Here is a 12,527-nt window from a genome sequence, read left to right on the forward strand (position 1 = left end):
TTTATATGTGGCGGACCCTGCCACCTTTCTAGCTTCAAACAGTGTTCGGGACGTTATTTTCCACTGAGAACAGCTGAATATTTCGGAGGTTGTATTATTACCTCATTATTATTGTAAATATTATTTTTTTTAGTTTGCATTACTGCCCCTTTATTTACCTTTAATTTATTTTTTTAAATCTCACCTGTAAAAAATGATTATAGCTTTATTATAGTATTAAAATGGGAATCATGGGAAGTTTTTCCTATAACGTTATTTTTGGCTCTGAAGGGAGCTAATGACCCTGATGATGTCGTCACAAAGTGATGTCATCAAGCACATCTTGAATCAGGCTTAAAAACGTTAAAAACCGAAAAAGTCTACATAATAAATTTAAGATCTGAAAGAGATTTAGGGAGCGTTTAGGGAAATGTTGCATTATGGGAAATGTAGGCTCCAGCGTTTTTGATGCTGGGGGGAATTAAAGTCAGGATATCTCCGCCCCTGGTGCTTTGATCACCCCCCTTCTTTTTTTAAAAGTGCCCTGTGAGTCCAGAGAAATAACAATTATCTGCAGTGACCCTTTAAACACCCGTATTCAAACACTCGGGACAAAAACAAGCAGGGAAACTGAGCCCAACACTTCCCCTGCTGGGATATCTCAACCCCCCCTGGGTCCACGGGCTGTACTGCAGCTACTGGTGGCTCCGTTTGATTTTTTACAGTGTGCGAGCGTTGGGCTCCGTCTCTCATTAGAAACGAGCCGAGTGCCTTCAGCAGCCAGCAGCAGCAGCCAGCAGCAGCCAGCAGCAGCAGCAGCCTCCCTGCGCGCCCTCCTCATCAATATGCGCTCCAGCCGCTGACTGGAAGAAGCAGCCACAGAGACGCGCAGCAGCCCGCATCCACGATGCCTCAGATCTGACTCCATCCGCGGCTCGCTGCTGACTTTTTCTCCCCCACTCCTCCTCCTCCTCCTCCTCCTCCTCGACTTTTTTCCCCCCCTCTTCCCTTTTGGGCAATCAATGGATTTACTCTGATCGTCCGGAACCGTCTCCACTGTTGATCCTGCTGCTGCTGCTGCTGCTGTTGGTTGTAAACACCGAGGGACAGACAGAGGAAAGGTGATGTTTGCTCTGCACAGGGTCCGGCAGTTTCGCGTCTTGTCCGCGCTGGTTGTCGGTTCGATTGTGTGTTGCGCGAAAAGGTGAGTTGCTTTGTGTCATTTGGGGAGGAAGTCAAGGTTATCGCGCCCGGCTGATTGGTTCAAGGGAGCCAAGGTGATGATTTTCCCTTCTTGTCTCCCTTTTTCCAGCGTCAACGAACCGGGCAACATGTCTTTCGTGAAGGAGACGGTGGATAAACTCCTGAAGGGGTATGACATCCGACTGAGGCCGGACTTTGGAGGTAATGTGCCTTTTATTTACCTCCGTCGCGCTTTATGTTTGGCGCCATCCACAGTGTTGTGGTCAGGTGCGGGCCTATACCCAGACTGTGCTGTGTTTAACCTCTTCCAGGGGCCCCTGTTGCAGTCGGCATGAGCATAGACGTGGCCAGCATAGACATGGTGTCAGAAGTCAACATGGTGAGTGGATGTCACACCACATTCAGCCCTGTTTCTGCACCACACACACCATGATTCCCAACCCAGTCCCCCCCCATTACATGTCCACTGATAACGCTGCTTGTTAACCTCTGGAGCCAAAGTGCTTCAGGAGCGTCTTCTCCCAGGAGCCCCCCCCCCCCCTCCTCTGAGCAGACAGCTATCAGGAAGCTCTTGATTGGATTTTGCTAATTTGTTGAAGCCTCGCCGCCGTGTTGACACGTGTACCCGCATGCAAGGGGAGTAACTTCAGGCGATTGTTTCTTAAAATATCAGCAGACGATGACCCAAATTTGCACGGGAGCAGGACAGGAGCGGGCGAGAGCATCAGATCTCAGAGTTCAGGTGAAACCGTTCCCTAATTGGGTTTGGATTCGCCCTCAAGGCCGCGATCAACACCTCTGACTCCGCTCTGACACGAGCAGTGGTGTTGCCGTTATTGCTTTTTTATCAGAGATGATGGCTGCTGAGCCTCATATGCTTTTTTTACAAAACAGCCACTAAAGCACCAGGAGTCAAACTCAGGTCAGCGAGCTGTGCATTAGTTCACACCTCGATTCACACGTTTAATGTCGGTTTCCTTATTGAGCAGGTGCTCGAGGCGAGGTTGTCACTGCGCCATATTGGTAAATGATCAGTATATATCTGGTGGGAGGCGTGTGCACGTGTGTGGGTGTTGATCAATAGGAACGACCCGATGGTTTCTCCAGCAGGTGACCTGCAGGCTTTGGCTTTTCTAGTCTCGCGCTCTGGGTTGAAACAATGTCAAGACAGCCCCCAAGGCGACCCATGTCTGCTGGGAATCACATTTGTATATGACTATTTTGTTCTGCTGAAGATGTTTTGTGGGAGGTGTGACGGCTGCCTTGACTCTCGGTCAAAGCAAAGTTGTTCCAGCAGAGGAGGCGCTGGGTTTTGTTGTTTCTTGGCAATAAATGCAGGCTGGTCAGGGTGAGGGACGGGTTGCAGTTTCTAACTAACAGCCATTTTAATTATTGATGATCTGCTGATTATCTAAGATCAATTAAGTCTGTAAAATGTCCAAAAACAGTCCGAAACCCAAAGATTTACAGTCATGGATGACGACAAAAGCTGCAAATCCTCACATTTAAGAAGCTGGAACAATTTTTTCCGATGTTTGCTTTTCTTTTCCGCGTGAAACTAAAAGTACTTCAGTTACGTAACACGACCCGAGTTAAGTAAAGTACTTATTTCAACCCAAACAGTGATCTTTCCCTGAACCTAACCAAGTAGTTCTGGTGCCTAAACCTTCACACCGTTGACCACATGACGGCGAAGGTCCCACATGCTGGTCGTTGGTGCTTTCCAGCGCTCATATCCTGTAGGAAATGTTGGTTTGTGAACCATCATATCCAGCGTTTTGGGACTTTTTTGGCAATCAATATATTAAAATATTATAGTTATTTAGGTATGAGGACGTGTTGTCTTGTCAGTGTCACGAGGAGAGGCTGCTCTTGGCTTTCATTGAAGGCTTTCATACAGTTTCTTGTTGCATGTGCTGGGATTTAAACAAAGAAATGATCTTTATTCCTGTTCACCATCTTCACATTAAATTCCTGGTGGATAGCGAGCCAACTAGGCTATTCCTACGCAGGGCGTGCAGGGGCAGCGGATGAACCTGGGAATCAAACGAGCCGAGATCACACTTAAACTGATAATTAATCAGGTCCGTTTCTCATCAGCACCAGTGCACTGAGGGACTGCACGTGTGCGTCGGCGCTCGCTAGATGGACAATCGCTGGCCGTCGTCCAGCGCCGGAGCCAAAAACAAGCCCGGTCAAGCTGTTTGTTATTTTTTCGCACCAGCGTTTGACATTTGGTGCTTTTCATCCGATGCCGGGACCGTCTGCGGTTTAAGCGTGAGGGATTTATCCAGCAGAAGATGGATAATGAGCGCTTTTGTTCTGACGCCGTGCTTTATCCGCCGAGCGACACTAAATGCTGCGCTCTCCGTTTCTATTGTGAAAAAAAAGGGGGACTGTTTTTCAAGTTGTGAGGCTTCATCCTGCATTCATTTCAATAAAACTTCAGCCTTTAAATCCACTTCGCCAGTCTGGCGTTGGGAGCCACAGGCACAATTGGGAGACTAGTTTCAAAAGTTGAGGGTTTATTGGGACAAATAGTGCTTGCGATTGCTGAAACGAGGCCTGGATTCGACTCAGCGTGTTCTACAAGGAGGCACAGATTTTGCAAAACAATGCTGCCAAATATTAAGGTTGATGTGACGTTCTCTGCCTTCCACAGAGAGGAACAGAAGGGTACGATGCTGTATAATAAATCACAAGCGTTTAGTGCCTGAGGGTTTGTTTTTTTTTGCAGTTTGGGAGTTAAGCGTGGGTTTGTGAGCTTCGAGATCTTCCATTGTAGAAGAGGATGACAATGAAGCACCTGAGGGTCATTTCCAGTGGAGGTAGTGAGGTGCGATGGTGAGGGCAGAGAACGTTAGAGGTTGAAGAGGTGGGAAATGAGTGTGAGTCAATGGAACGATCTCGCAGGCAGTACAGAGTGATACATGCTAGTTTGCATGTACATGTGCAGGTGTGTATTACAGAGAAGACTTATTGATCCTTGTAACAGACGTATAAACATCTTTAGATGCAGGTGGAAGGTTTAAAGTACAATATAAGGGACTGTAAACAAATTATTAGTGGGGAGGGGAGGCGAAAAACATGGAGGACTGAGTGTTTATGTTTTTACAGGCAAAATGGTATTCTGACATCTTAGGTAGAGCACAGAAGGGACTCTCTCACTCCAAATCTATAATTTGGCCTTCCCATCCCAAAGCTAAATGTGTGTGTAAAGGTGGAATATGTAACTGCTGCTAACTGTAGCTGCCATCGGCTGATTAGCTCAGTTAGCCGTGCAGATAGCGGTCCTTATACGGGGCTCAGAGTGGCATTGCGAAACACCACAGGTTAGAGCGAGCTGGTTAGCGTGCTAACTTCAATACATACATCTGCAACAAAATACATCTTTGTTGTTTCTTGAATGTTCATTTTTGAACGTTTTCAGCTAACTTGGAAACTGCTCATTTCTTTTAACGTGGGCGATTGCTCACTAAAGTGAAAATTATAATTTTGCAAGAAGAGTGCTCGACTGGTTCTTCTTTAACACTGTCAGACTCAAAATATAAAAAGAAAGAGATCAGAATCGATGGAAAAGAACCAGAGCTATCACCCTTTTCATTACACGCATTCCTCTTCCTTGTCGAAACTTACCGCATTACCCACAATGCAACTTGATCAGAGGTCAGAGGTTTTTTTTTCACATATGCTCGTACTTCCCAATGTAAACAGACTTTGATGTGTAAAACCGGTGGAATATATTAAATTTAAATGAGCTTATAAGCGTCAAGCTTTAAGTCAAGTAATTTGTGTACAGTCCCTCAATCTTAATATTGATGATATGGACCTGTGTTTGCTGCTTGCTGCCTCTCACTATATATCCTCCTGACCTCTATACCACACATACTTCCACTTGACACGCAGTGGGAATTCATCTCATCAACCCATGCCAGAGTTGATCCATGCAGAGCCGTTAGCCCTGAGAAATTTCCCTGGACAAAACACTCGGGCAGATCAGATGATGATCAGCAGATCAACAGACTTGAGACGTGAAGGGAAGCAGGGAAACTATGAGATCTAACGATTTATCGAGCGAGAGCAAAACAAGGAGAGAGCCGAGAAGGCGAGGGATGGAAGACGTGAGAGCAGAGAGAGGAGGTGGAAAGCTGATCAAAATACCCCGCGAGCTCGCAGGACAGCCAGCGAACGCGGCATCTGGCCTCGTCCGAGGATCCACCTGGCGGGGCAGGTCGAGTCAGTCAGCGACTCCCGACGCCTTCGCTCCCGCACCAGCAGATGCTAAAGCGTCTGAGAAAGGTGCACTAATTACCTCTGAGGTTTGTTTTGCGGCGTGCCGGGGGCCTCCGCTGATGAGAAACACGTACTAGGACAAGATCAGAGCGAGGCAAAATAGATTATGTGAGCTGAGGCGGCGCTTACGTGGAAAGTTGTGGATCACTCGGACAAAAGAAGTGTCACTTGTAAGTGCTGCTCTGCAGTCCCACTCAGAGATGATTAAAAGGTTTTAGGTATCAGACAATCGGCTTAATGGAGGGTCTGGAGGTGGAAATGAAAGCCCAGTGTTTGCCTACATTTCAAGTGTTTTGTAATACTCTCAATAAGAAAGTTTAAAAGCAAAACAAGGGCGCCGTGTGTGGGCGTGTTTTTATTATCCTGAACTTCTCTCGCAGAAATGGACAAAGAGGTGCGATTCTCAGCACTAAGAGCTATCCGGGCCTTTGTTCCGAGCCCATTATCCGCGCCTCGTGAAAAGTCACGATCATTTTCGGCGGGATTCAATTACGGCACGATGAACGCGCAGCGAGCTGGTCAGAGTTTGCTCCGTGAATGTAGTTGCGGTAGCAGGCTGAACAGGCTCGTCATCCGTACGCCCACGGCTGAGCGTGGGTGTCAGAAAGACAAAAAATCTGTCATTATGGAGAGGTGAGAGATCTCTCTCTCTCCGAATGTTGCTGCTGCCTCTGTTTTGTTTTTGGATTTTTATTTATTTTTTTATCAGTAGAGACACAAACCCACAAACTAGCTCCCCTTTGATTTCATTTCTCAAGTTTTTTTTTGAACGTACGCCTGCATCCAGGATGACCACAGCCTAATCTGTAGGTGTGCCGCAGTCGTCGAGGTTCCCACAGGCCGTGCACCCTCCTGCACATCTTGGAATCAGATGTTGCCAATGCTCAAACTATGTCACCCTAATTATCTTATATAGGTCTTCCAGCTATGAAAAAGAGCATATCTTTTCTCTGTGCACTGAGTGTGGCTTAATATACCCCCATGTCTTTTATCCGGCATCCGGCTTCCTGCCTGATGGAATGTAATTGGCCTCAGGAGAGAGCGCGCTGTAGGATGAAGTGATGATCGCTAAGATTTAGAATAACCAGAGTGGGCACTTCCTGGTTTTCCACTGAAAGGACGCATGGATCGAGGGGCGGGGGGGAGGCGGCTGCCCGTTCTACCGGTTCTAGCTCTACAGTCCCGTCATGATAATGGCCGCTGAGCCGCGTACACCTTTAAGACGGTTTATTGGTCTGGGGAATCTGAAATTGACAGGCGCCGGCCTCATTTCCTTTCTCGGTGCCACTCAAACGGCCGTTACGTTGTGGCAAATAAAAAAGGGCAGGTAAACTATGAGCTGGATTTATGATGGGGGCTGTTGAAAAGGTCATCAGTCAACAGTCTGATTCCACTTATTGTGATGGATGCAGCAGATATGTGACGTTTAGGGAGGAGATGAAGGACCCCTGCAGAAACAGAATGTGAGATTTCTGCACCCTCGGCTGAGGAGGAGAAATAGCCCTCCATATTTATGTTGAGAATCTTTTTTTATTACAGACTCATTAGTCGGGAGACGACAGGAAATGGAGCAGTTTTCAGCCTTTGCTATGCATGGAGATAATAATTTGGAAAAATTGCAGTGCAAAGGTTTAGAGCACGGCCAACCGTGAGGTCAGGACACTGCAGAGGGATTGGAAAGATAAAAGTTAGGGGTTGGAAGGTTATTAACAGCAATAAAAAACACATTTCTACAGCTAATGGGTCATTTTTTGAGATTGTGCGGCTCAATCCCATTTCCAATTTTTACCCTACCCCTTCATTTTCGAGTGCCCCCTTGCAAGAGCCTCATACATCATCCCAAGTCACTGGTGGCATTCATGCAAACATTTCCCAATATGGTGTCTTCAGCTGCGGTGATCTCTCTTGCATTACTGTGGAAAATCAAAATGTCGTTTGCTAATTGTCTTACGGAGATAGAAATGCTTGGACGCTCGCAATTTGTTCACTGCTTTACAGGCTAACGTTAGCAACCCGCGCTCGCACCCGGAGTCATACGCCATCGAAAGGGGAGGATGCAACATTGAAGTACGTCGTTAGCATAACAAAATGGCCTTAAACCGCCCTTTTAGGAGACGGAGATGTAATTCAAAATGCAAAGTGTTGGAATCAAAACAATCATAAATATCGATACCGCTGCCTTTGACGTGTCATCAGAACAGCACTGCATGCACCAGAATAAAGAGGGAACAGCTTGAGAAAATACAATACAAAAACAAAATATGCATAGTGAATTATGATTATATTGACATTAATGCATTATCTGCATTATGAGTCATACAGCATAATGAGTTTTGTTCATACTTGTGAAATTCGAACACACTCAAGCTAACGTAACAAGGTCACATACGTCTTTGTGTTGCTCTCGTCGCTGTTTCGTTACAAAGCAACGTAATCACCCCACTGTCCTTTCTCCTCTGAGGCCGGGGTTAGATCACACCTAATCTTTATCTCCGTCCTAAACAAAAGACCCTTTCAAACCTGCTTTGCCCCCTTTAGCTTTCCTTTCTGTAACTGCATCTGTCATTCGAGCATGTGACACACTTATTGGGACCGTTCAATTAAAGAAAAGAAGCCTCCGACAGTCGCGTTCATTTGCCTCGACCTCAAATGTAACAGCCGACCCAAAAAAAGGTTCCAATAATGTCCAAAATAGCAGATTACACAGAAGAATCCAGCACATTATTAAAGACAGGGGTTTTTGCATGAAAGTATGTTGAAAGTTCTTTGAAGTGAAACAAAATCTTCAAAGGAAAAAACGATATATTCACCAAAAATAATTTAAAAAAAGAGACCGCTGTGTGATAATGCGGTCCACGTTACCCCCCTCTTTCCTTGTTATGAGGTGATACATCACTGAATATTAGACAGTGAGGAAATTATCCTATATATTGGAGGCCAATGCTGTCGTTTAGAGGAAAAAGACCAACTCAATCACCTCCCTGTGTTTGCTCTCAATAAGGGACGGTGCTATTTTTACCATTCTATAGCAGCAGGAGGAGGTGGAGGGGGGGGATAGGATAGGAACTCGCTGAGGGATTCCCCCGCACTGCGGTGATATACCGCCTCAGGGCCATCCCGAGGGAGGGCTCCGAAAATTACATTGAAGTGACTCAAATTGCTCGACTTTGAGCGGGGGGGTTCACAGGGAGTACACGGTGATTACATATCATATCACGTTTTCTTTTTTTCCCCCTCAAGTTTAGCCGGGGCGGCCATTTATTTCTCACGTTGCCGCTGCTGCCGGGCTTTGATACGTGTCAGATGTAATGATGACGATTCTCATTCAGTTTTATTAGCAGGTTTCTTCCCCCCCCCCCTCCCCGCTCGCTCCCATTGTGGCGACGGAAAGCTAGCTGCAGCATATGCCGGGGACAGAGAGCATATGCCGTGTGACAAACAATGTTAGCAGGATATTTCCTAGATGCTGCTGGTATCACGACGTAGCAGTCAGTTGTATGCTAGCGCTGCAGAGAGAGAGAGAGTGAGAGAGATTAAATTGAATATGGGTCAGTTCGCAGCCAAAACTCTGCTTATCTGAATTCTCACACACCCTGAATGAAAGTGATTATCCAGTCGAGTTAATTGAATAATTGGGGCTTGCTGGAAATCGCCTCCACTGGTCGCTGTCATTATCTCGGCTGAAAACATACGCTAATGGCCAAACGGCAGTGGTAAAAGCTGTGTGCGTTGGGAATTCATGCGTGGAGACTTGTCAATAATTCATCATCCATAGTCCTAGTTCATAGAGAAATCCGAGCCCGCCTCCCCTTAAAGGAATCAAAAGTTCCAGGGCAGGTGATGCAAAGCTGCTCGTCCTCATCTGAAATTCAATTTGATTGTCCCCATGAAACATTGATGAGGATTCCTTGGCCGCGTGTTTGTACAGGGCTACACATGGTTCATTTAAATCATTTATGCCTCGCGATGAGTGTGTGCACTGTAGCCGGCTCGCTTGGCTTTGCCCACCTGCTGATACTCTGGCGGGGAGATGGAAATGCATACCTAAAGCTCGACAGCGCTCGCGGAGAGACAGTGCGGATGGAGGAGCGGGTGGGGGGGGCACTGATGTGATAAGGGTGAAAACAAGGCAGCGTAGACGACATTAGTCATTTGTAGGGATTGATGGAGGCTACAGTTACAGTGGTAATGGAGGAGAGGGGGGAATCCACGTCTACAGTACTCATTCTTACAGCAAATTTAATCTCCCGCCACATGCTGTGATCAATCCACATTGACCGCTTTAATGGGACTATGACTGATAACGCTTATTGCCCCGTGTGTCGCCGAATCCTGGAAACTGACAAGGATTTATTTTCTTATCGACTCTGCTATCACTGGGAGATGGAGGCTTCCTGACGTCTTCAAGTTATTCAAAGAAAGAAGATTAACCTATGTAGGAGGAAGTTGTTGTCCGACGGCACACCGCAACAAATCACTCATCCTCTAGAGGTGTATATCTTAGAGGATCGGAGATAGGAAGGAGTTGCTTTTATGTTGTGGCTGGATTAACCTGCGACGAGCCCCTGCAGCCCGCTTCCTCCCACTCTGTGTGCATGGAGTCACTTTTAAAAGGACCTATTAAGTGCAGTTTACTCAACGCGACGGCACCAGCAGCTTAATTAGATGTTGCCTACAGCCCAGAACCAGTGCTGTATGGCAATTAGTGTGTGATAATTTTATTAAAACACACATTTATTTAGTAAATGCACAATACGCACTATTGAAGAAATGCTTAACGCAATAATACGGTGAAAATAATAGAGCTTTTTAACACAGGACTCAGCAGAAGGGAGCCATTCAGTTGGGTCTTTCTTAAAACAGTCTGATTTACTATGTTTTATATCACTACCATAAAGTTTAAGAGAGACAATGAGCATAAAGGGGACCTTTAAGAAAATGTTCACGGTCGTTAATGTTCGTAAAACACATTCTTTTGCTCATACTGTCCATCGCTGCAGCACCTCTATTCACCCTCTGCCTAAATGCTCAGTTTTGGTTCCTGTCTCTTTAAGGCCCCTCTCTCGAAAGGCCCAGTCTTCTCTCATTGGTCAGCTCCCACAGGCCTGAGAAGGCACCAGCCCACTGTGTTTCAACATCATTTCTACAGGTGTTTTTGCAACCACGGGCGTGAAGGGGGCGTAGCTGACCGTATCGTTGTGACATCACAACCTTACGGAAGTCCTGACTGCTTGTTATACGTATACGTACTGTGTGAATTTCTACGTGGATTAAACATTTTCATTCTTGCAACCACACCTGCTTTATAATCATAAACGACATGGAAATCTCAGAATAATTCAGGGTGAGAAATCCTGATTTTATTCGTCCCTAGAATTGGTGCAGTGATGCAATTTTCAATATCCTCTTTCATGAGGCTGCCTAACTCCAAAATGGCCACTGTCAGACCTCACACTCAAGCTTCAAGTGAAAGCCTCACCCTGAGTGGAGCTGACCCTGATGATACCTTCAAGCGTCATTTTGTCAGAGTCTGGAAAGAGCTGTTTTTAGCTTTTGTATGTGATAAAGAGACATCAGTATGAAACTGAGACCGTTTCATGACCAGAAAAAATCTCCAAGTTCCAATAATTCTGAATCCTACAATACCCATAATGCAATTCCAATGCATATTTTACGATTCACTCCATGCCTGCTAAACAGCTTCTTCTTTTAAAACGCCACCCCAGTTTTTCAAAGCTCCTCCAGACCACAGAGGACAGTGGTAAAACAACCTTCACTTGCAAAATTGGTGGCGTGCCCCTTTAAGTCTCCAGGATGAGCTTTCCTAACAGATCTGCAGTTTTGCCTTTTGGCCAAACAACCAATGAAGATGATGAACTCAGGGCGTCCACAGCTTCTTGAAGTAAAGCAGCCTGGTTAACAATCCAGCCTGTCAGTTTATATCATATTATAAATCACAGCATGGTCGACTTGTTATCCTGATGTGTGAGTGTGAAGTTATCATTAGTGGTTAAAATGACCACTTACATTATAACAAATGGCATCACGTACCTCGAGGGCAGCACCTAACGATCATTTCCACGATTGATGAATCTATTGATCACTTCTCTTGATCTATTGATTAAAACATTTTGGCCATGTCAAGTTCCAAGGGCCCGTGGTGACATCGTAAAATTGTTTGTTTTGGGGAAGATGTTTATATTTTGAGGAGGAAAGATCTTCATTGACTTACCTTTTTATGCCTTAACAAACTAAATAAACAAACTCTTTGTTTTCATGACTGAATAAACAAACTGACCTTAAAAGACAACACAATTTCATGTTTATATGTGGCGGACCCTGCCACCATTCTAGCTTCAAACAGTGTTCTGGGGACCTTATTTTCCTCTGAGAACAGCTTGTTTATTCACTTATGGGAAAAATAAACATTTCTGAGTTTGTGTTATTACCTCATTAATATTGTAAATATTAAAATTCTGAGTTTGAATTAAATTTTAGTGCCCCTTTAATACTAAATTCTTAAAGGTATGAAGAGATGTTATGATTAACGTAGACGTCATGATCCATGTAGCTTTGGAGAAGAAATTCAAACTCAGAATTTTGATATTTACAATATTAATGAGGTAAATATACTCAGCAATATAGAATAAATAGTAAATAGGAAATGAAAATAAGGTCCCCAGAACACAAAGGTGGCAGGGTCCGCCAAATATAAACAAGTAAAACAGTATGAAATTGTGTTGTCCTTTAAGGTCAGTTTGTTTTATTCAGTCATGAAAACAAAGAGTTTGTTTATTTAGTTTGTTTAAAAATAAACAGTCAGTGAAGATCTTTCTCTTCTGATTAAAATCTTCATAGTGCAGCTTTAACTTCTTACAAAATCACTGACAGCGGGCATCAAAAGATGGATACCACAAAGGCTAACCACCATCTTCAGTCTAAATTTTTGAACATGAGTTTCTTAATATCTGCCAGATCCAACCAGAATGCCTCCGTCTGGGGCCGCGGCTCCACCACCACTCTGTACATTCATGGCTCGGTGCCAATGCGCT

At 45.1% G+C, this 12,527-nt stretch overlaps 1 protein-coding gene across 2 annotated transcripts in view; it reads left to right on the forward strand.

The window, feature by feature from the left end:
• The first annotated feature begins 628 nt into the window (after positions 1-628).
• The window catches only part of LOC311253298 (gamma-aminobutyric acid receptor subunit beta-3-like), a 40,318-nt gene continuing 28,419 nt past the window's right edge, over positions 629-12,527 (forward strand). Inside the window, exons 1-3 of one of the 2 annotated variants that reach the window (XM_084347163.1) lie at positions 629-1,183; positions 1,292-1,383; positions 1,494-1,561. In XM_084347163.1, the coding sequence (XP_084203289.1) occupies positions 1,104-1,183; positions 1,292-1,383; positions 1,494-1,561 (240 nt within the window). In that variant the 5' untranslated portion in view covers positions 629-1,103. The remainder of the gene's footprint in view (positions 1,184-1,291; positions 1,384-1,493; positions 1,562-12,527) is intronic. The other variant, XM_084347164.1, reaches the window with a different exon arrangement.

Source organism: Pagrus pagrus (assembly GCF_965226575.1).
Source record: "Pagrus pagrus genome assembly, chromosome: 24".
In the NCBI taxonomy this organism is placed as follows: Eukaryota; Metazoa; Chordata; class Actinopteri; order Spariformes; family Sparidae; genus Pagrus; species Pagrus pagrus.